Source organism: Mesocricetus auratus, unplaced genomic scaffold, assembly GCF_017639785.1.
Source record: "Mesocricetus auratus isolate SY011 unplaced genomic scaffold, BCM_Maur_2.0 Super-Scaffold_4256, whole genome shotgun sequence".
Taxonomy (NCBI): Eukaryota; Metazoa; Chordata; class Mammalia; order Rodentia; family Cricetidae; genus Mesocricetus; species Mesocricetus auratus.
This window is the reverse complement of record NW_024429182.1, coordinates 78982616-79010178: the sequence shown is the minus strand read 5'-3', so window position 1 is coordinate 79010178 and position 27563 is coordinate 78982616. Positions and strand designations below refer to the sequence as shown.

The window sequence follows — 27563 nt, the reverse complement described above, 5'->3', positions numbered from 1 at the left end:
TACACAACATGTGATTGGATGTAAATGACATTTCTTGAAGAGGCAAATCTGTGGTAGTAGAAACCAGAGACTGGAAATAAACAGGCAATGATACTGTGAGACACAGGTTTCTTCAAGGGATGGGATCATTCTGGGCTTGGGTGTACAAACCTCACTAAAACCCATTGAACTGTATACCTTAAAATCATAAGCTGTGTTAGAGATGTAGCTTGGCAGAAGTGTGTTTGACTAACTGTGCGAGTATCTGGGTCTGGTTCCCACACACAAAGTTTTATGGTAAATTCTACTCAATTAAAACGGAGAAAATATTATTCCACCTCCTCTAAGTACTGAGTGAGCAGTTGATCCCTTTATTTCCTTTCCATAGGAAGTTATCAAAGACAGACTGAAGAACTGGAAATGCTTTATTTCAGAGACATACAAAGCTAGTGAGATCAAGGGTAGGTAATGATGATATCACCTGTGTAACAGAAGAAATAGTTAACCTGGTTTAGATATCCAACTACAAACATGAGTAGTGATGTCAGCACTTAAAATGAAAATCACTACATTAAACATTTAAAATAGACACACAGGGCCCAGGCTCCCTCATTTACTCTGGGCATTATGAGACAGCCTTTGAGTTCAGTGCACAGCTCCTTCCTCTCACTTGCCAGATGACCAAGAATCATACACTAGCTTGGCTGCCACCAGGTCTTCCACTGCCATCCCTGTAATGGACAGAAATTTGATTCACATTTTTCCAGAACAACTTTGCCCTAGCTGTCTTCTGATACCCTGTGTGAGGACACTACTGACGCCCATAGGGATAACAGTAACTGCTACCCAGAGGTGCAATCAAACTCAGTATACAAAGGGCGGGCCAAGAAAAGAAACATGATGCTAAGCAAGAAACACATTTTATTGTCTCCTAGGTCTAGTTCAGAGGTCAGTAGCATTTCAGTAGAGGCTCAGTGAATAGTTTAATCTCTGTAAGTCATATGGTCTCTGTTACAACGTTTCAGTTCTGCCCTTATAGTGGGAAAGTACCCATTTGTTTGGTAGAGTGTAAACAAGATATCACCACAGTTGATGGACATAAATTGATGTTAGCTATCTTCCTCAACTCAATTGTTCTTCATCTTAGTTGTCTTTTGTTTTGTTCTGAGACAGGGCCTCTCACTGAGCTCACTGATTCACCCAGACTAGCTAGTCAGTGAACCCCGAGGGCGGGGGTCCTTCCTGTTTCAGCCTCTACAATACCAGCATTACAGGCCCATCCACATGCTGCCACACCTGGCACTGTACATGGGCTCCGTGGGTGCCAACTCAGCCCATCCTGCTTGTGTGACAAGCATTCTCCTCTCTAAGCTAAGCCACCTCATATCCCCCAATTTCTCGATCATTCTTATGTACAGGTAGGTGGCAGGGTTGGTCCCACATGCTACATTTTGCTGACCCTGAACCATTACAAAGCCTGTATCTATAGCATCTCCCATTTGTTTTGGAAAGGCTGAATATACCTAATCAAAAAATCTGTGATCTGAAATGTTCTACAGTCTAAAACTCTTTAAGATAATGTTGAAATCAAAACATTTCTCAGTTTGGGATTAATTTTTCATATTGGGTGGAGAGTGGGGGTCAGGGTAGGGCTCAGCTAGTCCACTGTCAAATCTGCAAACACACTCCACAATATAAAACACTCGTGGGCACAAGAATTTCAAAAAAGGCATATTCAACCTGTAATTTTAAGATATGCACAGTATTTGTAGAAAGGCTCAGTATGTATCAGAAGACAGGGTGTGTCAATAAACCAATAACCCAAGGTGGTAATACAAAAAAAATAGATTCCTGCAGTATTTGTCTCTTTAATGAGTGAGGGTAGCTGACCTTCCAGACACAACTGGATCAGTGGGATATCATTGGACCAGGTAGTGGATAAAGTTTACTGCTTTCATTTGTCTTCTAATGATAAAGGAATTAAAGAAAAAGCTTAGCAACCTGTCAAGGCCTGGATACTAGCTGATGGTATAGATTATGGGTGGCCAGAACAACCTTTTATAATATGATAATATTATACCTGTATACAATGTGTTTTGACCAAATCCCCTCTCCTTTTCCTTGTCTCCAATTCCTTCCCCTCTCTCCAGCACTTTATCTTCCAAACTTCCTGCATTTTTTGAAAACTAAATACCCTTAGAACTACTAGTGTGTGCATGGCAGACACTCAAGGGTCACAACCTTAAAGAAAATGGACTCTTCAACCCTGTCTGCAAGAAGTTGCCAATAGCTTCTAAGGTAGGGGTGAGACTTAATGAGTTTTACTCCCCATCCATGCTCTTGGTTGATTTGATCTTGTGCATGACTTGTGCATAGGGTCATAGCACTGTGAGTTCATGTGTGCAATAGTCCTGTCATGTCCAGCAAATCTGTTTCATTGTGGTGACTCCTCTACTGCCCAATAGTCTCTCTCTGTCTGTCTGTCTCTGTCTCTCTCTCTCTCTCTCTGTGTGTGTGTGTTGAGACAGGGTCTCTTCATATCATCCTGGCTGTACTGGAACTTGCTATGCAGTTTAGACTATTCTTGAACTCACAGAAATCTGCCTGCCTCTGCCTCCCTAGTGCTGACATTAAAGATGTGTGCCACCATGCCCAGCTATCCAGAGTACTCTTAAAACTGAGGTGAACATTAAAGTTTATGCTGCTCAGTATGAAGAAGTATGGAAGGTGTTGGGGCAGAAAACACTTTTGAGGGGCCCCGGTAGTATCCACTTACTAACCATTTATGATTTAAAAAATCTTAAGTGTAATAGCTGATTATCACTCCAGTTCCCATAAGCATCTGTTTCTTTAAACATGGCAGAATGAGAGGGTTAATCCAAGGGGCAGACTTTCCACTGTGAGCTCATACTTTGTTGAGTTTTCACCCACACTTGTCTATGTAGTTTGGAACTCCTCATGATTGCCCATCATTGACACCAAGTGGGAGGGCGGGGAAGGGGAAATGAAGGGTCTCAGGCTGTATACTTCCTGTCTCAATCTCCTTGAGGTCAGGTGTCTCTGTCACTTCCCTTTAGCCATTAACAGCTTTGCTCCCTATTCTACTCCTCTGATGAATATACACTTCTAATTCCTTTATATCTAACCTAAGTGATTTAGTACAACACTGGCTGTGTGCAAGTTTTTTCTTATATATCTCTCTGATGTCACAAGAACTCAAGGTAACAGATGGTGAATAAACTATAACTCTGAAACAGGTCACTTGCCTAAGGTCACATATCCAGTGCATGATGTAGAAGGAATCTAGTCCAGGACTGCCCAACTCCAGAGTTCATAGGCATAACTACTCCACCCAAACATGTAAATGATTGATCCGAATGATGGACTAGGCAATGATTTCCCAACAATTCACCCACAGAGCCTGGTAACCTATTAATTTCTCCTTTCACCTGCCTTGTGCTCCTGTTGGATTTGTGCTCAGGGAGCAATCTGTGGGTCTTACCCAATGACTTGAACACCGTGGTCTTCTCAGAGTGTGCAGGCTTCACTCCTGACACCACTTCTCCAAGCTCAGCAAAGATCTCAGCCTGTGAAACAAAAGCATGCTAACTAGGCTTGAAGCTACTATCCCATGCAGAGCTGGCTTCCGAAGCCAGTATAGGACATTCCTAAAAAGGAGAGAATGAAAGTGATTTTGAAAAAGACCATCTGTGAGCTGGATGGTGTTAGGAGACATCTGCCCTCTGATATCCTTTTGGGGCAGCACCTGTGTTTTTGATTCCATGGACATCAAGATCATTGTGTCTGGGTGGCTGTCTGCCATGTCCCCATCTGTGAAGACACTGGTGTGCTATTATCTGACCATACACCTTGGCAGCCTCTTCTTGCTTCCATGTCCAGATTGTAAGTAGGAATAGGAAGCCATGGGATACATAGTCTAATTGTGCTGTCATTTCAGAAAGGTTTCCAGGCTGCAACGGACTTCCCATCCTTCTGCCTTATTGCACAGTAAATTGGAGAAAAAAATCAACTCTCCCTCCAAGCACAAGGACAAGAAGACACATGTCATAGCCATATGGCTATGTTTTTCTAGGATGGGATTAGAAAGATTGCAAGATGTTTAGGAATGTCTTCCTCACCAGAAGGTGAGGTGACCAAGGTCCAGGGGGGAAGGCAGTGAAGCCCTGGGGACCAGGCCAGGGGCAGCCAATGGTTTTTCCGCCCATGGGAGGCTCACCCCTGACAACAGAACGTCTCCTGACTCCTTCACAGCAGCCTCCCGGGAGTCCACATACAGCACCGCTTGCTTCATGAGATCATCGTCCAGTTCTCGCCAGTCAGGCCTGCTGGCTCCAACAGCTACGAGATAGCAAAACAGACTCTGAGCCCAGGAAAATTCCAGAGTACATTAATAGAAAGAGTTGAGCGGGGGTCAGTCAGGATATTTAAACCAGAGTGCCTTCTCATCTCCTAGACCAATCTCTTCCCAATCAGTAAGACAGAATACTTGTTAAAAAGAACAGCTGCCGGGCGTTGGTGGCGCACGCCTTTAATCCCAGCACTCGGGAGGCAGAGGCAGGCGGATCTCTGTGAGTTCGAGGCCAGGCTGGACCGACAGCCACCAAAACAGAGAAACCCTGTCTCATAAAACCAAAAAAAAAAAAAAACAGCTAACATTTTTCCTTATTCTTTTAAAAATTATTTGTGTGTGTGTGTGTGTGTGTGTGTGTATGTGTGCATGCACGCTTTCCCATGCATTCGTGCATGCAAATGTGTACTTATATATGGGAAGGTGTATCTGAAGGTCAGAGGTTAAGGGTATTGTTGTTTCTTAAGATGGCTGTGCATTTTGTTTTGTGAGACAGAGTCTCTCACTAGGACACAAAGCTTGCTTCTCAGGTAATGGTTACTGTGTATGATGAGCACTTATCCACTGTTACCAGACCAACCTCCATTCCCACTGTTTATGAAGAGGAGCAGGAAATATATTTGCATAAGCTATTTCTTGATTTCTTTCTTTTTTTTTTTTTTTTTTTTTTGGTTTTTGGAGACAGGGTTTCTCTGTGGCTTTGGAGGCTGTCCTGGAACTCGCTTGGTAGACCAGGCTTGTTCTCGAACTCACAGAGATCCACCTGCCTCTGCCTCCGGAGTGCTGGGATTAAAGGCGTGCACCACCACCGCCTGGCTTATTTCTTGATTTATATGTGATCCAAACAAAGCAGTCTGATGGTTGGAGTCAGTGCCAGGTTAGCTGACTAGTCTTTGAAAATATTATAAAGTTTTATCCAAATCCAAGGCAGCATTTACATGCTTTCTTGCGGTGCTGTCCATTTCCTTGTGTGTTCTCTTTCCTGTCTGAGCTCTGATTTCCAGAGAGCCGTGTAAGGCTGTTGGAGGGGGATTCTAGAGGACAAAAACACTCACTAATGAAGCTTGAATCAGAAGGTGGTGGGAAAAGCTTCCAGTTTCTGGGGCTACACCCCTTCCCTGGTTTTTACAGACAGCCACTGCCTCCAGCAGGATGAATTCTCAAAGGGCTGGGTGAGGCCACTCAGACAGATGCAAGTGGACCAAACAGCAAGTCAGCAGTCTGACACAGATCAGAACTTGCCTGCTCTTTAGCAGGGCTAATAAACAACTAAAATCTGTCATTAGTGTTCTACTGTTATCACTGAAACACACTTTAATAAAGCATATTTGAGGCTCTGTGATCACATAAAGAAATTTTGTTCCTAGGTCAAGGGAACACAAAAAGAAGTATTTTAACTCAGTCTCAAGCCATTCCCTTCTAGAAATATATATATATATATATATATATGTATATGTACAGACAGTGAGAGAGAGAGGAGAGAGAGAGAGAGAGAGAGAGAGAGAGAGAGAGAGAGAGAGAGAGAGAGAGAGAGAGAGAATGAACATAAAGGACTCACTGTAGCTGGCTTTGGAGGTAGTGGGAGATCCTTAGGAATTGAGACTAACCCCCAGAAACAGGTCCTCTGTCTATAGCATACGGGGCTGAATCCTGCCACCCCATGAGCCTGGAAGAGGACCTTTGATACTAGATGAGGTTCTAGCCTAGCGAACATAGAGACTTTAAGCAGAGGACCAGCCTTACCTTGAGTGGATTCTCACTGTGTTGTTATCAAGTTTGAAAAACAACGCAAAAACAAAGTCAGTCAGCTGCAACTTCAATTCTGCCACAGGGAACACATTTCACCAAGAACTGTCCCTCTGGATTTCTAAAGTCCTTCTAGACAGTTTTGACTCCAAGATGCCCACCTTGATCTACCTTTTACCTTTTGGCTTCTTCCTGGGCCTGTTTTATGGCATCAGTTCCCTGCACACTGAGACCTTGATTTCACATTGGCCTAGTCCTCAAATTGTTGTGTTCACTCCCCCTTGATTGTAATCTTCTGTCTGCCTGGAGCATTCTCTCTTCAGTCCTTGACATGACTTGCTCTTCCTTATTATTTGGGTCACAGTCCCAAGTCACCTCCCCAGGCAGCTTTTCTGGTAAGTGGATCAAAAGGGTCTACCTCAAACTTTCCCTTCGGCTTCCGCTGCCGGGTTCTTACAGTGTCCTGTTTGCTGCACAGGCTCCTCACAAGCATAACAGAGCCATGACCTCAGATGCTCTGCTTACTACGGCATCACCCAGCATCTAGAACAATGGCTGCCACATGGAGCATGGTCAGTAAACATTTATGAATGAACACATCTCTTGACTCGACTTCTACCTGCTCATCTGCCTATGTGGGCAGAGCTCTCAGCTTCTGAGATGACACCATGTTCTTGTCATCACATGGTGGAGCACCACTACTATCCTCCTTGTCTGGCTGGCTGGCTGCCTGCCAATCCAAGCCAGACTTCTTATTGTTATGTACTACTGTTCAAGATCACAGAGCCCGGGCTCTGACGACAGACTTCCTCAGTTCAAACCCAACTTTGCCCCCAAGAGTCTCTGACTCCTGAAAGTTACTTAATGTCTCCCTGCCTTGGTTTCCCACCTATAAACTAAGGGTTATAATAGCTACTGTTTCTTGTCTTAAAAGGTTGCTGTAAGGATTAAGTGAATATATATAACACATCTACCTTATATATATGTATAATATAGATGTACATATATCATATTTATATATCACAATTGAAAGGGTTGGGGACATAGATCATACGTAAAGCACTTGCTGTGGAATTATGTACCCGGAGCCCAAGTGAATACTGTGGTCATGGGTATTCATATCTGTGACACTGTGGGGTGGGTGGGTGGGCAGTAGACAGAAATAGGTGATCCCTGGAGTTAGTTCTCTAGCTAATTAACAAGTGTTGGATGCTGAAAGAAATGTATCAAAAGTAAAATGGAGAGTAACTGTGGAAGACATCTGACATCAACGCACACACATGCATACACTACAAGCATGAGTGTGCACACATGTGTGTACACACATGCACAGAATTCAGAACAGCATCTACAATAGGCAAGCATTTTATGTAGCCCATTTCTTGTGATACTCTCTAAGGTTATTTGAAGATCTTCAGAGGTCCCAAGTTAGAACACCCTCCCCACCCCACTTCCTAGTTCACACATTAAAAGCAAGTCGTGTTAAATCCTTTTTGTGCTATAATTATTTTTGGAAATTGTTTATAGTTTTATATATTAAGAACAAACTATTCAGGCCAGAGTGGTAGATCAGGCCTGTCATGCAAGTCTTGGGAAGCACAGGAGAGAAGGTTACAAGTTCAATGGCCACATAGAGAGACTTTGTCTCAAAAAAAATCAATCCAGACAAACCAAAACAAAATGCTATATGTTTGTCCATTAGGATTTGAATGTTGTCACATTTAAGAATGAAGTTGTAGCTGACCATTTTGTGGCAATGTTTTATATCACAGGACATTAATTAGTAAAATATCCACCAGTTTTGCATGTAATTTTCTTTTCTCATTTTGAGACACACTTTTTCCAGCCCTTGCCTTTGGTTTTTTGAAACAGGTTCTCTGTAAGTAGCCTTGGCTAGCCTCCAATTCTTCATCTTCCTGCCTTGTACTTCAGGCTCATACATTTCTGATACCCTTAAGAAAGTAGGTTCAGACAGGAGTGGGGATAGACACCTATAATCTAAGCACTCAGGAGGCTAAGGCAGGAAGATAGCAAGTCTAAAACTAGTCAAGATGTATAGGGAGACCCTGACTCAAAGGAAAACCAAAATATTTGGATATTCTGTATGATGCAGAAAGCACGTTTACAGAGTCTGAATCCAGCACTTGAGCATGAAGCCTCTCTACTTACCATTGATATGAGCCCCCGGCTTCACCCAGTCACCAAATAAAATGGGCTCTGTTGCCATGGTGACTGTGATGATGACATCAGCACCCGTCACAGCCTCCTGCACCGATGAACACACCCGAACATCTCCTTGCACTGTGCTTGCAAACTTCTCTGCGTTTTCCTTAGTGCGGTTCCATATTCTCACCTAATAGTGGGTAACAAAAGGGACATCGGCACATTTCTTCACTGCTTATGCCACACCAATCCACACTTCTCCGAGATGGTAACAACCTTGTCTTTAAAGAATGGGCATTTGATCAAGGACACAGCATTAATCTTAAGGGATATTTGCTCAGACAAATGAAAATGTCCTATCTTTTAAAGAAAGTGGACACTTTCCAGTCTTAGGCCAGGACACAGGCTTGATGGTTTAACGATTACAAAGAAGGGTCTGAAACCATGCAGGCTTGGCACAAACTCTTCCTTTACTTTATATTATTTCTGCAATGATTTTCCTCATTCAGCCTCAGTTTCCACATCTGTGAAATGGATATATAACTGGGCATAGACAGTGTGGAACTTAGCCTACGTTAGAAGTCCAATATTGGAGTTTCAGTATTTACAAGATTCATGAGAAGAGTGCTTTGTTGTGGATGAGCTTGGTCAATGAAGTCTAAGGAAGGATTGAAAAGCAAATATTTTTTAGGTGAGTGGTGTAGCTTATAAAAAGACGAACATGAAAGCCACAGAATCCTGGAAGGTGCTGGCAGCATGGAGAGCTGAGTTCTAGTGAGTTTACTCACAAGAGTCAATGGTCAGAGGCCGCCAGCCTTCACCTAGAAATAAGGCACAAAGACTCTCTCATCGGGAGATATGGGAGATAGAAAAATAGGCTTTACATCCTAGCTGATCAGTCAGGACAAATGACTCAACATATCCAGTAATAAGTTGCTGTCTAGTTGTGTCATCTTTTCTGATAGAAAACTGTGCAAATATTACACAAAATTTAGATAAGCTGGAACAGTAATGTTGAAATCATTGATGAAAACACAGGACGCACAACTGTGTGCCGTCAACAAGGTTAAAGTTGCTAGGAGATGACAGAAGCCCAGAAACTATTTGCCCGCCTTTGAAAAAGGTAAATTGTTATTTTTCATTCTTTCTTCTTCTTCTTTACCATCTATATTCCTCAAGACAGCAGCATTATTTTTATCATAACCATGCATACCTTGTATTGCTTCCACTACTCTCACAGGCATACATTAAAATGAAAAAATATCATTAAACATTTCCAGTGAAATGAGGGGAGGTGGCAAAATCAGCTGACAGAAGTAGGAGGCTGTGTCCTCTCTCACCAGGTCTCACCCTGATTCCGGACCCAAAGTCTTAAATTCTTAAGGCCTCCCAGAGTCTTTAAAAGCACAGGGAGGGGAGGACGTGCAGCTGATACCCAAGGATTGTCACAGGATCATTTGGGTGGCTGGTGGCATTTCCAAGTGTGTGCCCTGTGAGCCATGAGTCTGAAAAGAGGTGGTCAGGCCTCTCAGTTCTTGTCTCCATGGGCAAGTCATAAAGGTAAGGGTGATCTACACTGGACTCACCCCACTGCTTGCCTGTGTTGGGTGGGACCTAGAGGCCCCTGTCCCATCTCCCCCCTCCTCAGACCCCACCTTTACTCACCTCCTTGAAGGAGAACTGTTCTGTGAAGATCTCATAATGACTATACGCCTGGACCCCAGCCCCAAGGATGCACAGCACGTCACTATCTGGGGGTTTCAAAAACTGAGAGGAAACAGGGTGGCAAAGGTCAGTGGGTGAAAACAAAAACACAAAAACAGGTGGCCAGAAGGCTTCAGCTACCCTCAGGAGCTAGTGGGCACCATGGAGACGTCACTTTATTTCCATTTGCCCTCCATAGAAAGGGGCAAGAAGCACAGAGAAACCCTGCCTCAAAAAACAAAACAAAAAAACAAAAAGAAAGAAAGGGGAAAGAAGGAAGGAGTCTTCATTGAGTACCTACTGTAGCCAGTACTCAACTCTCATGATCTCATTTGGTCTGGACAAGGACTCTCTCTCTCTCTCTCTCTCTCTCTCTCTCTCTCTCTCTCTCTCTCTCTCTCTCTCTCTCTCTCTCTCTCTCTCTCTCTCTCTCTCTCTCTCTCTCTCTCTCTCTCTCTCTCTGTGTGTATACATGTGTACATGTGCACATACCTATAGAGGACAGAGGTCAACCTTAGGTGTTGTTTTTTAGGAGCCATCCACTGTCTAAATAATCTAAACACCTGATCTGCCATGCCAACCCTCCCCTCCCCTGGGCCATGACACTTCTGCTATGCATAGGAAAACCAGCATCCCAAGCCCTTGCCTTTCTTAAATTACCGAAAAAAAATCCAGATCCCAATCATTCCCACAGAACCTTGACTTCCTCTACTTTGTCTTTTGAGACATGGTCTCATTATGTAGTACAGGCTATCCTATAACTCACAGTGATCCTCCTGCCTCACTCCTAACTGCTGGAATTATAGCCATTCCAGATTAATACCCTATTCTAAACTTTTCCTTAACTATGTCCTCTACAACCCCCCTTGTCTTTCTCATGGGGTGCCTCCACGCTGCTGAGGACATTACCAGTAACACTTGCTTGGCCTTCTGCTTGGCAAGGTCCTCCAGGGCTCCACTCACTGATATCAGTCCTCTCTCAAGCATCACCCTGCCAGGGAGGTCATTTCTGAATCATTTGAAATCTCATCTCTTTAGTCAGAAATAGTGATGTGTACCTGTAGACCTGGCTATGTGGGAGACTGAGGCTAGTGAACCATCTGAGCCTAAGCATTCAAGTCCAGCATGGGCAACATAGTGAGACCTCATTTCAAAAAATAAAAAGTCACTTCCATACCAATATTTTCAATTTTGTTTCATCTCACCTTTCTAACATACAATGTGGGTTTTAGAGGGTATTATTTTTTTCAGAAAATTCTAAACATAATAGATCATTTACTAATTAATAAAAACTATGAAATAGCTAAACATGTAGTAACATTTATTAATAATTAGTATATAATACATTAAAGAGCCATTTGATTTTTTAAAAAGTCAAATCACTTTCCACTTTAGTTTTTGAGACAGGAAGACAGGGAATTGTGCATATGAACTATTTGGAACCAACTGGCACACATCCAACAACTGTGTGAGTGACTGTGTTCACTTAATAACATGTTTGGAACATGGCGTTCCAGTTATGAACAAAGGCAGACAGTATGCTCCACATTTCTCTCCTCTCCAGATCTGATCTGGCTAGCACAGCATAGCCACTGGACTTACCTTGGTGGCGATGGCAGACACAGCTGCTGTTCTCTTTGCAGTTATGACATTACCATCCATGACCTTGGAGGAAGGAAAGACAATGAGGAAGGCGCCCTCATAGGACTGAAGCCCAGAAGGGCAGCTCTGAAGGCAACTCTGTAGGGCTCAGGGTGGCACTGGGATCTGATGCTCCCCTCAGGAGCTTTGGGGCTTCCAGGACTCGTCTCTATGCACTGGACCCTTCACCAGTGAAAGCAAAGATGATGCCAACAATGCAGAGGGCACCGAGAGCGCTGACTACATGGGCACACGGGGAAGCCACTGTGTACACTAAACATTACAACATCACCCATTTTGTTTTCTTGCCCTGGGATTCTCAGATCTCCAAACTGAGGTGAAACTTCAGGGATATGATTGTCACTTCACACCCCAGGAACTTAAGAGAGACACTGTCCCCAGAGGCCACCTTCAGAATGACTCAGGCTGACTGTCTGGCTTGGGATACGCAGCTCAGTGGTCAAGGTCTTGGGACCCATTCCTGGCACAAGGGGTGGATCAAGCTATCCTTGGTTTCCAAGGCTTCCCAGGAGGTTCTGATGCCCAAGGAGGACTGAGCATTTTGCCTGGCTAACAATAGCTGCTTCCCTTTCACTCATCTCGGCTGACTCTCAGAAGGCAAGTGTTATTATTTGTTATTCTCACGTACAGGCCAGAAGCTGAGTCCTGTAGCTATAGAACATTCAGCAAAGCCCCAAAGGCCCGCCATCTAGTGAGAAGGCAAAAGTTCCAAAAGTGGGACTTCATTGACACAGGCAGCATAGATGCTTCTGCCGCCAGTGAGCACAGGCTAGGAAGAGACACATTCTCATTTATGCTTAGTAGGAGTCTATCCAGACTCTCAGACAGTCAGAGCAAGAGGGCCGGGGTCTGAAAGTCTGCTTGCAGCCCTCCAAGAGCTAATAGTAGCAGCAAGAGTGTTAGTCGGATGATCTAGGAGTGATCTTCACTTACCAGTTGTGTGACCTCAAGCCAAGGATGTCCACTAACCTGAGCCTCAGGGACCTCCACAAAAATGAAAGGGGAAGCGCCCTGTTCACACTCAGCACTCAGCAGGCTGAGGCAGGAAGATCAATGCGTGTGAGGCTGGCCTGGGACATATAGCAAAACAGACAGGCAGACAGACAGACAGACAGACAAGACAGCAGAACATAGTCTGGAACTGGATACACCATTTACTTAAACCAAAGAGGTTTGAAGTCCAGCTTTGCTTAGTAGGGGGGTAAGTTGCGCACAACTGCTGTGTAACTTACTCCTAGTGTCCAAAGTGGGGGAACAGTACTACGTACTTCCTGGATGGTTTTAATTATACAGGTAATGTGCTTGGAGTCCTGCATCTCTCTCTCCCTGTCCCCCTCTCTCTCCCTGTCCCCCTCTCTCTCCCTGCCCCCTCCACACAAATCACTCAGTAAATGCGAGCTACTGCTCTTTTCACACCTTGCTAGATACTAAAATCAGATGCCTGAAGGACAGCCACAGGCTAGGGCATAGTCTTCTGCTCCATGGTGGTGGTGGTGGGGTGTCAATGAATAAATGTTTGCTCAGCTTTGGTTCAAGCCATGCATTTGGTGTATCTGAGTGTGTGACAAGAACATGAGCATGAATAACAGGACTGTTATTCCAAAGCCACATGCTTGCAGCCACTATGGGCTCAAATCGGTCCTAGAAACATGCTGTCACAGGTCACCTTTGCTGTCTCATGTCTGGTCACTTGTGATCATATGTTACTTCTCATGGAGAACTAGCTTCTAGGCTCAATTCTGGGTCTAAAGGACACTCTCTACTGGAGGATGGGTTTGCTCTACCAGATCTGCCCCAAAGGAAAAGAAGTTGCTCACCGCCAGCAGGGAGCCATTGCTGGGTTCAAAGAGAAGCACTGAAGCCTGGTGGGAGGGGATGGCGGATGTGTTGCTGTGGCCCTCATAGAAGGTGACTAATTTGGTGGTGAGTGCATCCTCAGCTGCACTGTAGGCTGGCATGACTCCCAGGAAGCTGAGAGAGAGAGAGAGAGAGAGAGAGAGAGAGAGAGAGAGAGAGAGAGAGAGAGAGAGAGAGAGAGAGTCAACTCCTTCCAGTCAATGCTAAGTGTTCTATGAAGTCCCACTCATCTTTCTCCATCACTGCTCTGCTGGCATGCTGCTCCCTGCGCCCTCATTCCTCTGCCCTTCTGCCCTTCTCTGGAACAGGACTCACAGCCTGGCTCTAGACCAGAAAGCCATCAAAGCCCTGCGGCTGATTTCTCAGCTGTGTAAGCTTCAGTAGATCGCTTTACCTCTCTGAGTCTCAGTTTTCAACTAGTAGAGTGACTACTTCAGTACTCCTGTCATACTAAGGACTGAGAGTTGAATTACAGCTGGCGGCACCTGTAAATCGACCTCTTAAGCTGCAGCTGTCATTAGCAGAGATCAAGCAAGACCTCGCATCGCTTCTTCCACCGCTTCCCTCGGTGGGTGTTCCTCTTCGTCTTTCTTTCGAAACCCTTTCTCCCATCCCCTTCTGGTCCCTTCTTCACTCACCCTCGGTGCTTGGCCACCGGCACCACGGTGCGCACCGGTTGCATGACTCCACCATCTGGACCTCTGGAGAAGTTGGCCAGAGCGGTCTCCAAAGGCGGGATCAGGAGGCTGGAGCTGCGGAGGTGCTCCTGCACCTCAGCCGCACTCAGGAACGCTGGCGCCCGCCTCATCTCGCTGCCTGCCTTCGAACTCGGGCTGTCACTCCACCTTCTCGGATCCCAGCTCTAAATGAGTGCACTGCCAGCGAGCGCAGCAGCGTTGGGCGGGCTTCTCGGGGCGGAGCATCGTCGCCCCGCCCCTAGGACCCGGCCCCCCCCCCCGCCACCCACTCCAACTCCTGATGTTCACGGAGGCTTCTCCTCAGATTGGAATCCAGGCGGCAGGCTGGAGTGATCATTCTTGAATCTACTGTCCTCATTCCTGTAATTAATTAGCCATTGCCACATACCTGGGCACGCTGTGGCTGTGGAGAGGACTTTGGGTTCCACCTTCGTCCCTGCACACCAGCTCCACTGGGTCTGGTATTGTAAGAAAGACAGGAGAGATGACAGGGCACTTAGTGCTTGCTCGGGTGAAAAAGGGCTTGGAGGGTTATGTCATGCTTTTAATTCCGTCTCCTTCTGGAGTTTCTTCTATTCCCAGTGTCTCCCCCAGAACCACCCCTACACAATGGTCGTTGTTTTAAGTGCACAGGTTAAACAAAACAACCTTCACCTTGTTACAGGCAAGGGTAAAGAATTCAGGTACATAAAGAGCCAAATGTGGTTTGCTTTTTTCAAGTTCATGTTGTATTTGAAGAACAATATAGATGAAATGGAAGGAATTCAACCACGAAGTGACAGCTAACTCTCCATCATTGATGGAGTAGTGATGCCTAACCCTAGACCAGAGGTGGAGAAAGTGCTTCCGGGAGGGGAGGGGGGATTTCTAAGAAAGGGGGAGGGGAGGGGGGATTTCTAAGAAAAGGGACAGGGGTCAGGAAGAGTTCCAAAGAATAACAGCAACAACAACTTATCTCATTTGACTACACTACCAGTGGCTGAGGTATGGAGGTGCTGTTGTTAGCCTTAGTATTTTAGGGTGTGTGTGTGTGTGTGTGTGTGTGTGTGTGTGTGTGTGTGTGTGCGCAGGTTTCCAAGGACAAAAGAGAGCAACAGATCTGGAAGAGGAGGTTATAAGCCACTGAAAGCCACCACCATACCTGGGTGCTATGAACTGAACCCAGATCCTCTGAAAGAGCAGCCATCTCTCCTGCTCCTTGGTTTATTTTGCTTTGCTCTGGAACAGCATCTCCCCTAGGCCAGACTGGCTTCAAAATCCCTGTGTAGCCAAGACCGGCTTTGGACTCCTGATGCTCTTGTCTGGACTTCCCAAGAGCTAGGATAGGCAAGTGTGCAGCACTACAGCCAGCTTTCATCTTTACTATTATTAAAATAATACTATTGTTGAGTGTAGTAATGTAGGGGAAGCTGCTGTGTCTCTCCCCTGACCTCTCCTGATGCTTCGTCTCTACCTTGGGAAATGCTCTGCTGACAGCCTACAGACCTAGGAAGAAGTGGGTCTCTTGATCCTCCCTAGATTGCTGCCAACATGCTAAAAGTATCAGCAGGACAGAGTGGTCCCCAGGGTGCAGCAATGTTGACTCAACAAAATTTATTGGGCACATTCAGTAAATAAGTCAACACTTAACAGAACTATTAAAATAAAACAATAAAATAAAAAAATCAACCAAAAGTAAAACAACAAAGACAAAATATCCAACTTAAATAGAAGTCAAAACAACGGAGTTTCTCTTTTGTTTTGGACTCGAGGACAGCCCCTTAAATATTTATTTTTACTTCAAAAATATTGAAAATATTGTATGAAAGCATTTATCTGGGCTTCTGTGTTCTGCAGTCGCCTCAACCGTCTTCCTGGCTTTATTAGGGGTCTGGTTGTGGAGGAGTGAGCGCGCGAGCAGAACTCAGCAGAGAGGAAAAGACGCCAGGGCGCATGCGTGGGCGACACTCAGGCGGCTCCTTCCAGCGCGCCCCCGGGTTCCCATTGAGTGCTCCCGTCGTTCCTTCCGGTCCGCGCCGCCAGGCGGTTGCTTAGAGCGTTGAGATGAGAAGAGGTGCCCGGGCGACGCGCGTCCCCTCGTGGCCGTGGAGGTGGATGTTGCGCGGTCTGAGAGGTGAGTGTCGCCGACCAGTTCTGCCGCTGCCTTTAGACGCCCCAACCTGGGCCTGTCCACACACACCCAGAGGGACTTAGGAACGAATTTCACCGTGTATGTGTGTTGCCAGCCTAAAAGACAGGAGTGATTGTCTAAAGAGTTAAGAGTCTGGGCTGTGCCCGCTCTGGACACAAGGCACATCCATCTCCGAGGAGAGTGAGACTGGACACTTCTACAGGCAGAAGTAGGTTGTGCTGGGTTTTGAAACAGCCTGGAGCTGATGGGGGTTGGTGGCAGGTGCTGACTGCAGTTCATAGAGGAGACTGTCGGGCAAGATGTCCTGGTGACTTCCCTAGCAAGAAGCAGTGAGTGGAGCAACTGTGCTGTGCGTAAGTAATCCACCCATTCTGAAGGCTGAGGCAGGAGAATAGCAAGTTTGAGGACAAACAGGGCTACATAGTGAGGCCTGTCTCAAAAATCAAACAGAAGAAAAGAGCCCTAAGTTTTCTTGGGAAAAGTTTTTACGATAGGCATGTGTGCAATGTGTGCAGCACCTTTTCCCCTTTGAACCCCCTGACTCAGTTTGGCTGGTTTGTTTATGACTCCAACTGCTCCTCCTCCTCCTCCTCCTCCTCCTCCTCCTCCTCCTCCTCCTCCTCCTCCTCCTCCTCCTCCTCCTTATTCTTCAGGGTCTTGTTGACCGTTGCACCTGCCTGACCTTGTACTGAATATGTAGTAACTAAAGCTGCCCTCAAGTTCATGGCAGTCCTCTTACCTCAGCCTACACAGTTGTGATTAACAGTATGCACCATCCACCTAGAATGACTCCATTTTGACATGGACAATTTTCACACTTTAGAGGCTAGAGGGAAGGATTTGGGATCCAGGATCAACTTTAGTCTTAACCTGACTCGAGGCAAGTCACTTAACTTCTGTATATCATCTACAATTAGAAATGTTTTTATCAATTACATGGTTTTGTTTATTTAAAATATTACAGTAACACAACATAAGCTTAACCATACTTTTGAGTGCCCTTTACCACACTCGTGATGTCTTCACTAATTCTAGAATATTTCATGACTACCAAAATAAATACTGCACTTATTAAGCAGTCACTCTTCATTGCCTATTTTCTGCTGCCCCTGATAAATGCCATTCTTTTTTTCTGCTGAATTAGTTGAGTCTGGACATTTCATGTGAATGGATCAGATATGTTTTGCCTAGCATATTGTTTTCAAGGTTCCTGCCTGTTTTAACAGGTGCCATACATCATTCCTCACCTTATATAGGCAAATGAGATTCCATTGTGGAGAATTACCACACTATGTATTTGTTCATTAGTTAAATGGACTTTGAGATTATGATGACATTGTGAACATTTGTATACATGCTTTATTTTGCATTTATTTACTTAGTGTGCGTGTGCATGTGCAGAGGTCAGAGGACAACTTGTGGGAGTAAATACTCTCCTTCCACTATTTGGGTTTCAGATCACCAACCTTGACAGCAAGCCACCTCACCTGCTAAGCCATCTCATTCATTGGTCTTGTACATTTGTGTGGAGGGTCCAGTGTATGGACATACGTTTGTTTTCTAGGGGTAAAATTGGGGAGCTGTGTAGAAATTGGACATTTAGATTTTTGAGAATCAAGCTGCCAATCTGTTTTCTAGTATGGGCTGCCCTGTTCCCACCAGTGGGTAAAAGTTCCAGTTTTCTACTTCTTGGCACACATTATTTTCTATTTTTTGGATATAGAATGTGTAGTGTATGGCATGTGAATTGGTAGCCCACTGAGCTTGTGATTTTCATTTTTCTGTGAGTAATAATGTGAGGATATTTTAATGCAGTCATTGGCTATCTGTAGGGTTTCTTTGTAGAAATGTCTAGAACTTGTTGCCCATTATTTAGTTGGGTTGTGTTTTGTTGTAAGGGTTACTCTGTGTGCTCATCATATGATTTGGCGATGCTTCCTTCCACTCTTGGTCCCAGAGTGCATCATTGTTAGATGCTTATTTGAGACTTCTGCTTATTTATGTGCTTGTTTTTGCCACCACATCATGTCACTGACCATTTTGTGTATGGCATGACATTTAAGCCCGATTTCATTCCTTTGCACTGGGACCATTAGTTAAGCACATTTGTTAAAAATTGTGTTCTTTTCCTGGGGAGTAAGCAAGCATGATGTCCATCAGCCGTGGTGCATGGCGTGTTTCCCTCCTTTGTGTCCGTGCTTTTCTCAGTTCTGTTCTGTTCTGATGATTGATGTTCGGCAGATATGTTGATATCATGAAGTGTGGGACTTTTAACTTGATTTCTTCCCAAAACGGTTTGTCTAGTCAGTAGTCCTTAGAATTCCATATGAACTTTAGGACTAGTCTGTTCAAGGAAGTTGAGTTGTGAGCTGAAGATCAACTTGGGAGGGGTTTCTGTTGTGGGCTTTCAGTCTTCAAATATAGGACATTCTTTTGTTTCTTAGGCCTTACATTTCTTCTCTTTCCTTCCCTTTTCCTTTTTTTAAGCCATGTTTTATAATTTTTATGTACAAGTATACTTCCTTAGCTTAATTTATTCTTAAGATTTTACTTCCTGGTGTTCATGTGAATGGAATTGGTTTTTAAAGATTGTTCATTACTAATGGATAGAAACAAGGATTTTTGTATGTTGGTCTTATTTCCTTCAACTTGGTTGAGCTTATTAGCTTGATCTAGGACTTTGTGGTTTCATTGGGGACTTTCCATGTGGAATACTGTTTGTAACATTCCTGAGGGAAGGTTTGTTGTTTTACAATTTCAATGACTTTGATTTTGTTCTTTTGTTTTCTGTGTCCTGTTCTCCCCCCTTTTGTTTCCTTTCTTCCCTTGTTCTTCTTTAACTTAATTTTGGTCTGTCCCATCACTCTAGTTAGCACTTCCTTGCTTATGTTGAGTAGGAGGGGTGCTGCAGACAGTCTTGTCTTATTTCTAGTCCGAAGAGGTTATTGTTCATTCACTATTGGTTATATGTCTGTCACACTGAGGAACTACACTGCTGTCCCTTATTTGTCAAGTGTTCATATCCATTGCCTTTTCTGCTTCAGCTGAGATGATCAGCAATGAGAGTAGAAGAGAGATGATGTATTCAACCATGGACTGAAGCAAGAACTGAAAGCCTTCAGCTCTGAGTCCAGTTTGCATTATTTTATACTCTAAGCCCACAAAGGGGTGGGGCAAGCATGCAAGCAAGCGGAACTCTTTAGAATCCTACTCCCAGACAGCATTTATCCTTTATTTTTCAAATGTATATGTTACAGCTGACAGGTGAAAGTGTCTGTGGTCAAGTTGCTAAGGGCAACATTCACTTTGGGGCTGGAACTTTTCAATTGCTTTGGCCCCTGTCCAGGTTCTTTTGTCTAGGTAACAAAGTGAAGTGATGCCTGGTAATAAGCAGTGCTTTCATTAAATAAATCAATAAATCAGAATCAAATAATTGGTCTTTTCTACCTTATTCTACTTCAACGTGGCCATATATTATGTTATTTTGATGGACCTTCTTATATTGCTTTACCCTATGCTCCTGAGAGAAATCCAACTGTCACTTGATAAAAAAGGAATTCTTAAATATTTTTCTGGATTCAGCTAGCTAGTACTGTTAAGGGTTTTGCATTTATATTCTTAAGTGATATTAGTCTATAGTTGGCTTGTGATGTTTTGCTTTGTTTTGGGGTACAAGTAATGGAATGAGTTAGAGAGTGTGCCATCTCCCATTGTTTGGTGGAGTTAGAGGTGGCATGTGTGTTTGTATCTGTGTTTATATACATTGCTCCTGGCTCCTGACTCAGAGATCTCCAAGCACTTTGAACCCCTGATGACAGGAGTATCTTTTGTCATTCATAACTAGTTGCTCTTGTGATATTTTGTTTATGATCTAACAAAGCTTGCATGAAGATCAGAGTGCAAAGCTAGCCACACTAGTTAGCCATAGAGGCCAGACAGTGATGGTGCCTACCTTTACTCCTAGAACTAAGAGACAGAGGCAGACAGATCTCTGTTAGTTCAAGGCGATCCTGAGCTACACGAAATTGATCCAGTCTAAAAGAGAAACAGAACTCATACAAAAGTGATCTCAGCACTTGAGATCCTATGCCTTTAATCCCAGCCCTAGAGAGGAATATAAGGCGGGAGGAGACAGGAGCTCAGTGTAGTCTGACGTTTGGTGGACACATGAAGTTTGGAGATGCAGTCTAAGGACAGGATCACTTTTTTGGTCTGAACATTGGTAGAGGTGAGAACTCTCCAGTGGTTGGCCACTTTGCTTCTCCCATCTTCAGCTTTAATACAATATTTGTCTCTGGGTTTTATTATTCATGCTACAAGTTGCTTTTGACTTTTCCATGAATTTGTCCTAACATGGAGACTCCTGACATCAGGCCCTAGGTCATCTCATAATGGGAGCTGGTTGCCGAGGTGGGCAGGGCTGTGAGGATCAGAGGGTTGGGGCTGTCATCTCTAAGAGAGAAGGAGGCTGGAGCTTGATTGAATCACCAGGGACTGTTGACTTCATCTATCATGATTGCCTGATGAATCCGGATCAAAACCTCAAGAACTAAGAGAGCCTCTGGTGAACAGGTTGCTGTGCAAGGAGTCACTCTGGAAAGATGATGGAAGCATTGTGCCCCCATCACCTTGCTCTGCATGCCCTTTCACATGCTGTTCATCTGTGCTATACTGTAATTGTAAGGGTGCAAGTTCATCAATCTTAAGCTGCTCTAGTGAAATATGAAGCTAGAAGAAGGACTGTAGATGCCTTGACACTTGAGGTACCCAGGCAGAGGTCCTATTGTGCAGCTGCATCTGGAGTGGGGCATTTGTGTGGGCCTGAGTCTTAACCTAGGGAGCTAGCCTACGCTAGTACTGCATACTTAGCTCCAGAGTTGGACTTTATTGTAGGGTACTCAGTTGGAAATTTTGTTATTGACTGGAAAAACCAAACAAGAATCAGCATAAATTCTTCCTACTCCAGATTCTATCTGATCCTGTCTTTTCTTGTGCTGGAAAGTTGTTTACATTGTCCATTTGGTCTTTTATAAAAGGTCTGTTCACATCTTCCACTTGTTCTTGAAATTTGCATGTTATTGTAATTCTAGGATTTAATTTTGCCTAGGTCATTAAATCTATTGGGTTGTAATTTTTCATAGTATTTTCTTACAATTGCTTTTATTTCTAAAATATTGGTAATGTCTTCTCATTGTATGAGCTTATGAAATGACTACCCTATGGTATGGTTAAGAGGAAGGTTTTATTTTATTGTAGATAGGAGGGGGAGAGCAGCCAGAGGCATCTGGTAGATTCCAGAGCAGAGAGAGAAAGAAGGAAACTGAACATGGATAGCAGACTGGACATGAGCATAAGAAAAGCAGTAACAGAGCACAGAGCTAGGGAGAGGGAGAGCACAGAACAGAGGGGAAACAGAGAGATGAAGACAAAGAGAGCAAGGATAGCAAAAATAGCAGGGTTATAAGGAGAATGGGTAGCTTTTGGGAGGGAAGCCCATGAGATGGAGAATACTAAGGGAGCCTAGAGGCCAGAATGCATTTGGTATGTTAATAACCACCACAGGCAGATTGGCAGATTTTTCTTTTGAGTCAGTGTTAACGGATATGGCTCCTTTTGGTAGAGGGGAACCTGCTTCATAGTCCCCGAGGAACACTGGCTTTCGTCTAACTGCCAAAAATTTCCTTTGGACCTGACACTCATTGTTGAGTCATCTCCTTATCTTGATCAGTCAAGAAAATGTTCTGTCACTTTTGCAGAGTTTCCTTTTCATTTTCTCCTTGCATATATGTTTGTGTGGTGTGTGTGCATGTGTAGCATGTGTCTATGTAGGTGTGTTCAATTTTGTGTGGGCACATGTTTATATTTGCATGTGTGTATAGAACTAAAGTTAATGTGGATCTTCCTCAATTGCTCTTTTGCCTTATTCTTTGAGGCAGGGTTTCCCAGTCAAACTCAGAGCTCACAGACATGGCTAGTCTCCTTAGCCAGGGTACTCTAGAAATCCTTGCTCTTCCAGGTATTTTTTTCATCTCTGATGGTTCCTATATTCTGATACTATTTCTTTTTTCTCCAAAGAGTTTCCTTTACTAATTCTTTCAGATCAAATCTACTAGCTGTGAAGTCTCTTAGTTTTTCCTTTACCTGTGAATGTCTATTTCAGACCTTAATGTCTGAAGGATTTCTTTGGAGAATGTCCATTTTATGACTAAAAGTTTCATCCCCTTGCAATTAGAAATGTTAGCTAGATATGGTGGTACACCCATGTAGCACCAGTACTTGGGAATCAGAGACAGGAGGATCACAAGTTCTGGGCTAGCCTGAGCTGTATAGCAAGACAAACAAAAAACAGATTCCCGCACATTTGTTATGTTCTCTAGCCTTTCTGATTTCTGTTTTGCTACTTTCTCAATCTTTGTTCCCTTAAAGATGTTTTTCTGCTTTTCTTCTGGTTGTTCCTAAGAGTTTCTCTTTATTATTATTTTTTGAAGTCAAAATATAATTGTATCATTCCCCCTGTCCTTCCTCCAACCCTTCCCATGCCCGGCTCCACTCTCCCTGAAATATTTGTTCTCTGTTAAATTACACACACACACACACACACACACACACACACACACACACACACACACACACACACACACACCCTTGTGAGCTTTCTTTGTCTAGGGTTGAGGCACAATGAACTTTCCCTCTCTGTGCCAGCATGTCTGTTAGTGTCATCCTTGTTCAGGTCTAGTGTCCTATCTGTTTGATTGTGTCTATATGTATATTTCTTTACATTTATCTTTGTTTAGTTTTCCTCAGATTCTTGTATTTGTATCTTCTCTACCATTGGCACTTTGTGATTAGGTTATTTCATTTAGTATAAAATATTCTTCAAGATCCATCCATTGACAAGTATCTAAAGTTCCTTCCTGAGCAACCATTCTAACCAACCTTGTGGGGCTGCACAGTCACACTTATTATCCTGAGTATATATATATACTGTCAGGGCATGGGGGAGATGGTGAGCTATAGTTTAAAAAGTCAGAGCTTAGATTCTTAAAGAGGAAAATGTTATTAATGGTGGTGTTGGCTGTAGGACAATGTGATTGATACTCCTAAACCAGGTACTAAACAAAACATCATTCTGGTTAATTTTATGCTATATGTTTTATCATAATTGAAAATGTGATGAATAGTCCTCAGTGTCCCCATAGTAGCAGTTAACCTCAAGGACAGGGTAAGTCCTTGTAAGGTAAGTACTACCATTCTCTGACTTACAGATGATAAGTAGTCATGGGTTAATTATTTTGCTCAGAATTATATGCATGCAGCATGTTGAAGATTTCTGGTCTTAACTCAGATCTAGGTTCATAGTTACTATGTTATACTGTCTATGGCCATGAGGAAAGGGGCATGTTGTGAACTGGCCAGATGTTTGGTACAGATTATTGCATGAGAAATACTAAACAAGTATGTGTTTGTGAAGCATGCAGAAGCTTCCCAAATAGTGATATTCTACACTTATATTTTACATCTTCTTTGCGAAAATGGATCTATAGTTTGCTCACATTTATATTGCTATTCTTCAATGTTTTAATGAATTGATATAAAGTATAGAAGAGCAGACAAGTACCCATTTCAAGGTTTGTTTTTGTTTTGTTTGTTTGTGTAGTTATCTTTCCATTGATAAGTGGAGGTGTGGAACAATAAAGCAATAAACCTTTTTCTTGATGCCATTTAATATTTTGGCAGGTGACCTTGATTATGTTACATCTTGTTTCTTAAGCATTGAAATCTCACCCTTTCTCATAAAATGGATTCATTGCACATGAAGCAATTTTCAATCCTCCTTTGGAAAAATTTCCTTTTGAAGGTAAGTGGAGGTATCTGTGGGAGCTAGATGGAAACTGTGTGAAGCCAGAGGAGGAACTGACATCGTCCTTATCACATTTGATGATAGTTCATTTTCTTGCTTTTGTTCCAAAGCTGGAGCTAGCTAGCACTGCTTAGTCTGAAGAACACCCTAAGAATCAATAGAATGAGTAGAATAGAATGAACTATATAAGTGTGAGGAAGACTGTTGGGGGAGCCATTGTCATTGTAGAACAAAGCAGAATAATGTATGTCTGTGTTGTGTGTACATGCCCACACACAGCATCACACATACATGTACTTGCTCATGTATTCACTAACACACTCCTCCTGTTTTATTTTTTGCAGAAGCGGAATGTGGTTGGCTTAGTAGTAGAGATCCTCTTGATATTTCTGTTGTTTGCATGGACTTTAACTGTACGCAAAATTACAAAGAAGACATTTTCTCATGGTGCAACTTTTAGTCCTATTCCCCTGACGTTACCCAAGTTCCTTAATAAAAAGTTTGAATTTGAATTGGCTTATGTGCCTTCTAAGAGTGATGCGGCAAGAAATATTACTGAGATGGTGAAAAAGGATTTAAATTTCAACTTTAAAGGTTAGAAATTAAAATATTTGAAGTACCTCTCTGGAAATGTTTTAGTATGATTCGGTAACCTTCATAATTCATTCATTAGTCTCCCAAATAGTTTGTTCAAATGTTTTCATGACATAATCACTATTGAAATATAATATTTGAAACCAGATGACTGAATTAATTTCTAGTTCTAGAATTATAACTATTGTTTGTTTATGATTGTGCTATGAAAGACTTTTGTGTGTGTATGCACGTGTGTTTGTGTGCATGATGTGTGTGTGTGACAGGTGTGAAGGTCAGACTACATTTTGCAGGCACTGGTTCTCTCCTTTCACAGATACTGTCACCAGGCATGGTACCAAGTGCCTTTACCCAATGAGTCATCCCACTAGCCCTGTGATTATGCGTTCTGAGCTAAAAGTACATGATTTTGTGTCAAGTATTAGGATAAAGCAGATACTTTTTTGGTGCACAGATTTTGTTCACATCACTAATTTATGAAAATATTTAAGAATGATATATGAATGCAACTGAAAAGAAAAATAGTGCAGAATCATGACAGAAAAGACAACGTTACCAAATGTATTTCTGCATATTAATTTTTCTTCTCCGACACTAGGAACTTGACATCCATGCCTCCATCTTGTCATGTGACTTATGTCATTATGTGGATTTGTTTTCCTATATACTTTTAAAGCTATGATATATACAGAGTAGTGATAACAAGACAGTGGACTAAAACTCCTCTATTTATATTAAGTACAGTAATAATTTTGCAGCCGCCTGTGGATAAAAGTGCCATCCAATTAGGGGCTCGTGAGTTCAAGACCTGGAAAAGCCACCTTGAAGGGACAATGCCCAGATGGCAGACTTACCTGCTATGTTTCTAACTTTAGAACTAGAAATTTCCCATATCCTCACGGACTTGGTTATGTCCTCATCTGATAATTTTACTATCAGAACTGTGTCCTGGGGATTTGGGGTGAAGAGTGACCACTGTGTCTCCAGAGTCTCCAACTCTGACCACAGGCCAAAAATGTCCCCGAGACTCAGTTCTAGGTGCTCTCAGCAGTGATTAGAGGCCACCTTTGTGGACAGGGTAAGAACCTAGCTCACAGACATAGATAGAGAGATTCCTATGGAAGTTCCCCCCAAACACGATGGTGAGGAGATGGTTTGACTGTAGACTGAAAAAGTCCATTTGGCTTGTCACAGCTATCAGCTGAGAGCAGTCTCATATATGGGTCCAGGAAGGTACACTTGTCCTATATTTACACCAGACTCTGAAATTGCTTTATGGTTCAGATAGTTTGCCTTTGCAGTAGACAGAGATCAGCCCTGTTGGCACAAAGGAACACACAGGTAAAAGGTGTTAGTGGGGTTCTGCTGACCTCATTCTTTGCTATGGAATCTGAAGCAGCCCTGCAACTTGCCTTCAGGGTCTCCACCCATGGGCTAGGAAGTCTAGAGCCTTCCCAGAGAAGTGAATGAATGAAGCTTGGTTTTTTTCTGAATGCCTAGTAACAGGAATATTGCCTGCACAGGGTTTTGAGCTTCTTTGTGGAAATTGATGAACCAGTTCTGAAATTCATGTAAAAATGTGACTCATTATAAGCCAAAATAATATGGAGAAATATTGAAGTTTTGAACACACACACTCTTTTGGTACAAAAGTAGTTATGTATATCAGTGTTATAGAATTGAGATTCTAGAAATAAACAGATACTGGCATAGTAAATTGATGGTTTTTGTTGTTTTGTTCTGTTTTGTTTTTTTGAGACAGGGTTTCTCTGTATTGTTTTGGGGGCTGTCCTGGAACTCACTTTATAGACCAGGCTGGCCTTGAACTCATGGAGATCCACCTGCCTCTGCCTCCCCAGTGCTGGGAATTAAAGGCATGCTGTACCAACACCCAGCATAAATTGATGTTTTGATGTTATTTCAAAACAAAACCATGGAGAATAGTCTTGAGCTATTTGGAAACAGAATGTTCCACATACAATGGAATGTTGTTGACTCATTACTTATTTGCTTGAATCTTATGTAAAAATAATTCAAATTGGGCCAATAATCTAAATAAAGAGAGCCAAAACTATAAAGACTTTAGAAGAAAAAAGAATTGTTTTCATGGCCTTGGATTTGGAAAAGAACCTTTAGATATGACAAAAAAAATCAAAGGAAAAATCATGAAAATGCAATAAAAATACTTTGTTTTAAACAAATTGGGAATATTTTTCAAAGGAAGGTACTAAGAAAATGAAAGACAGCCTAAAGATTGAGACAATATTTGCAGGCTATCTATATGAAGTGGGCTTGTAACAGTATTATAAAGCATTCTTAATAACTTAACCATACAAAGACAAAAGTCCGATTTATAAAATAACAGAAGGTCTGAGTAGACATTTTGCTGAAGACTGAAGATGAGATCTGAATGACAAAGGAACACATGGGAGGATGTTCAACATTGTTCATCATCAGGGGAATGTAATGGAAGATACAATGAGATGCCATTCATAACTGGAACAAAAAGATAATAGTGAGGTTGATTAGTGTATGGAGCAACTGGGACCTTGCCACACCAGTGGGAAGGAAAATGTGGCTCTACTTTGAAAAACAGTGGTAGTTTCTCAGTAAACACAGTAACCATGTGTGTCACCAGGGGACACCTGAGGGACAGCTCACTGGATTCTAATGAAAGTCAGTCACAGAGGAAAGCACTTAAAGTTTAAGCAAAAGGCATATGTCTTTATTTATTTAGAAAACAAAATTGCAACAAATATTTTAAGATGATGAATAAAATATTGATATAATTTTACAAAA

At 42.9% G+C, this 27563-nt stretch overlaps 2 protein-coding genes across 4 annotated transcripts in view; one reads left to right on the top strand and one right to left on the bottom strand.

Moving 5' to 3' along the window:
- Positions 1-386: 386 nt before the first annotated feature.
- Positions 387-14370, bottom strand: Crym (crystallin mu). The gene is made up of 8 exons (XM_005064479.4): positions 14119-14370; positions 13441-13594; positions 11564-11626; positions 9923-10024; positions 8264-8447; positions 4217-4338; positions 3482-3566; positions 387-710 (listed from the first exon to the last, which is right to left on the bottom strand). Exons 1-8 carry the CDS (start codon positions 14286-14288, stop codon positions 646-648), a joined length of 945 nt encoding a protein of 314 aa, XP_005064536.1. The 5' UTR covers positions 14289-14370; the 3' UTR covers positions 387-645.
- Positions 14371-16141: 1771 nt separating this feature from the next.
- The window catches only part of LOC101828403 (ATP-binding cassette sub-family A member 3), a 115566-nt gene continuing 104144 nt past the window's right edge, over positions 16142-27563 (top strand). Inside the window, exons 1-3 of one of the 3 annotated variants that reach the window (XR_005880710.1) lie at positions 16142-16291; positions 24047-24167; positions 24515-24764. Coding sequence is in view for 2 of the 3 variants with exons in the window: in XM_040755408.1 (XP_040611342.1) it covers positions 24108-24167; positions 24515-24764 (310 nt within the window). In the remaining variant the exon portion in view is untranslated. Of the gene's footprint in view, positions 16292-20393; positions 20989-24046; positions 24168-24514; positions 24765-27563 lie in introns of those variants that run through there. The other 2 variants (XM_040755408.1, XM_040755411.1) reach the window with 2 other exon arrangements.

Bases quoted from the DNA above. Each gene is read 5' to 3' on its own strand.
- Crym (XM_005064479.4), bottom strand. From the start codon at position 14,288: ATGAGGCGGGCGCCAGCGTTCCTGAGTGCGGCTGAGGTGCAGGAGCAC. The intron at 13,595-14,118 runs GTGAGTGAAGAA...TCTCTCTCTCAG, and splicing joins CCGGTGGCCAAGCACCGAGG to CTTCCTGGGAGTCATGCCAG. The intron at 4,339-8,263 runs GTAAGTAGAGAG...GCTATCTCGTAG, and splicing joins GCCGGGGGCTCATATCAATG to CTGTTGGAGCCAGCAGGCCT.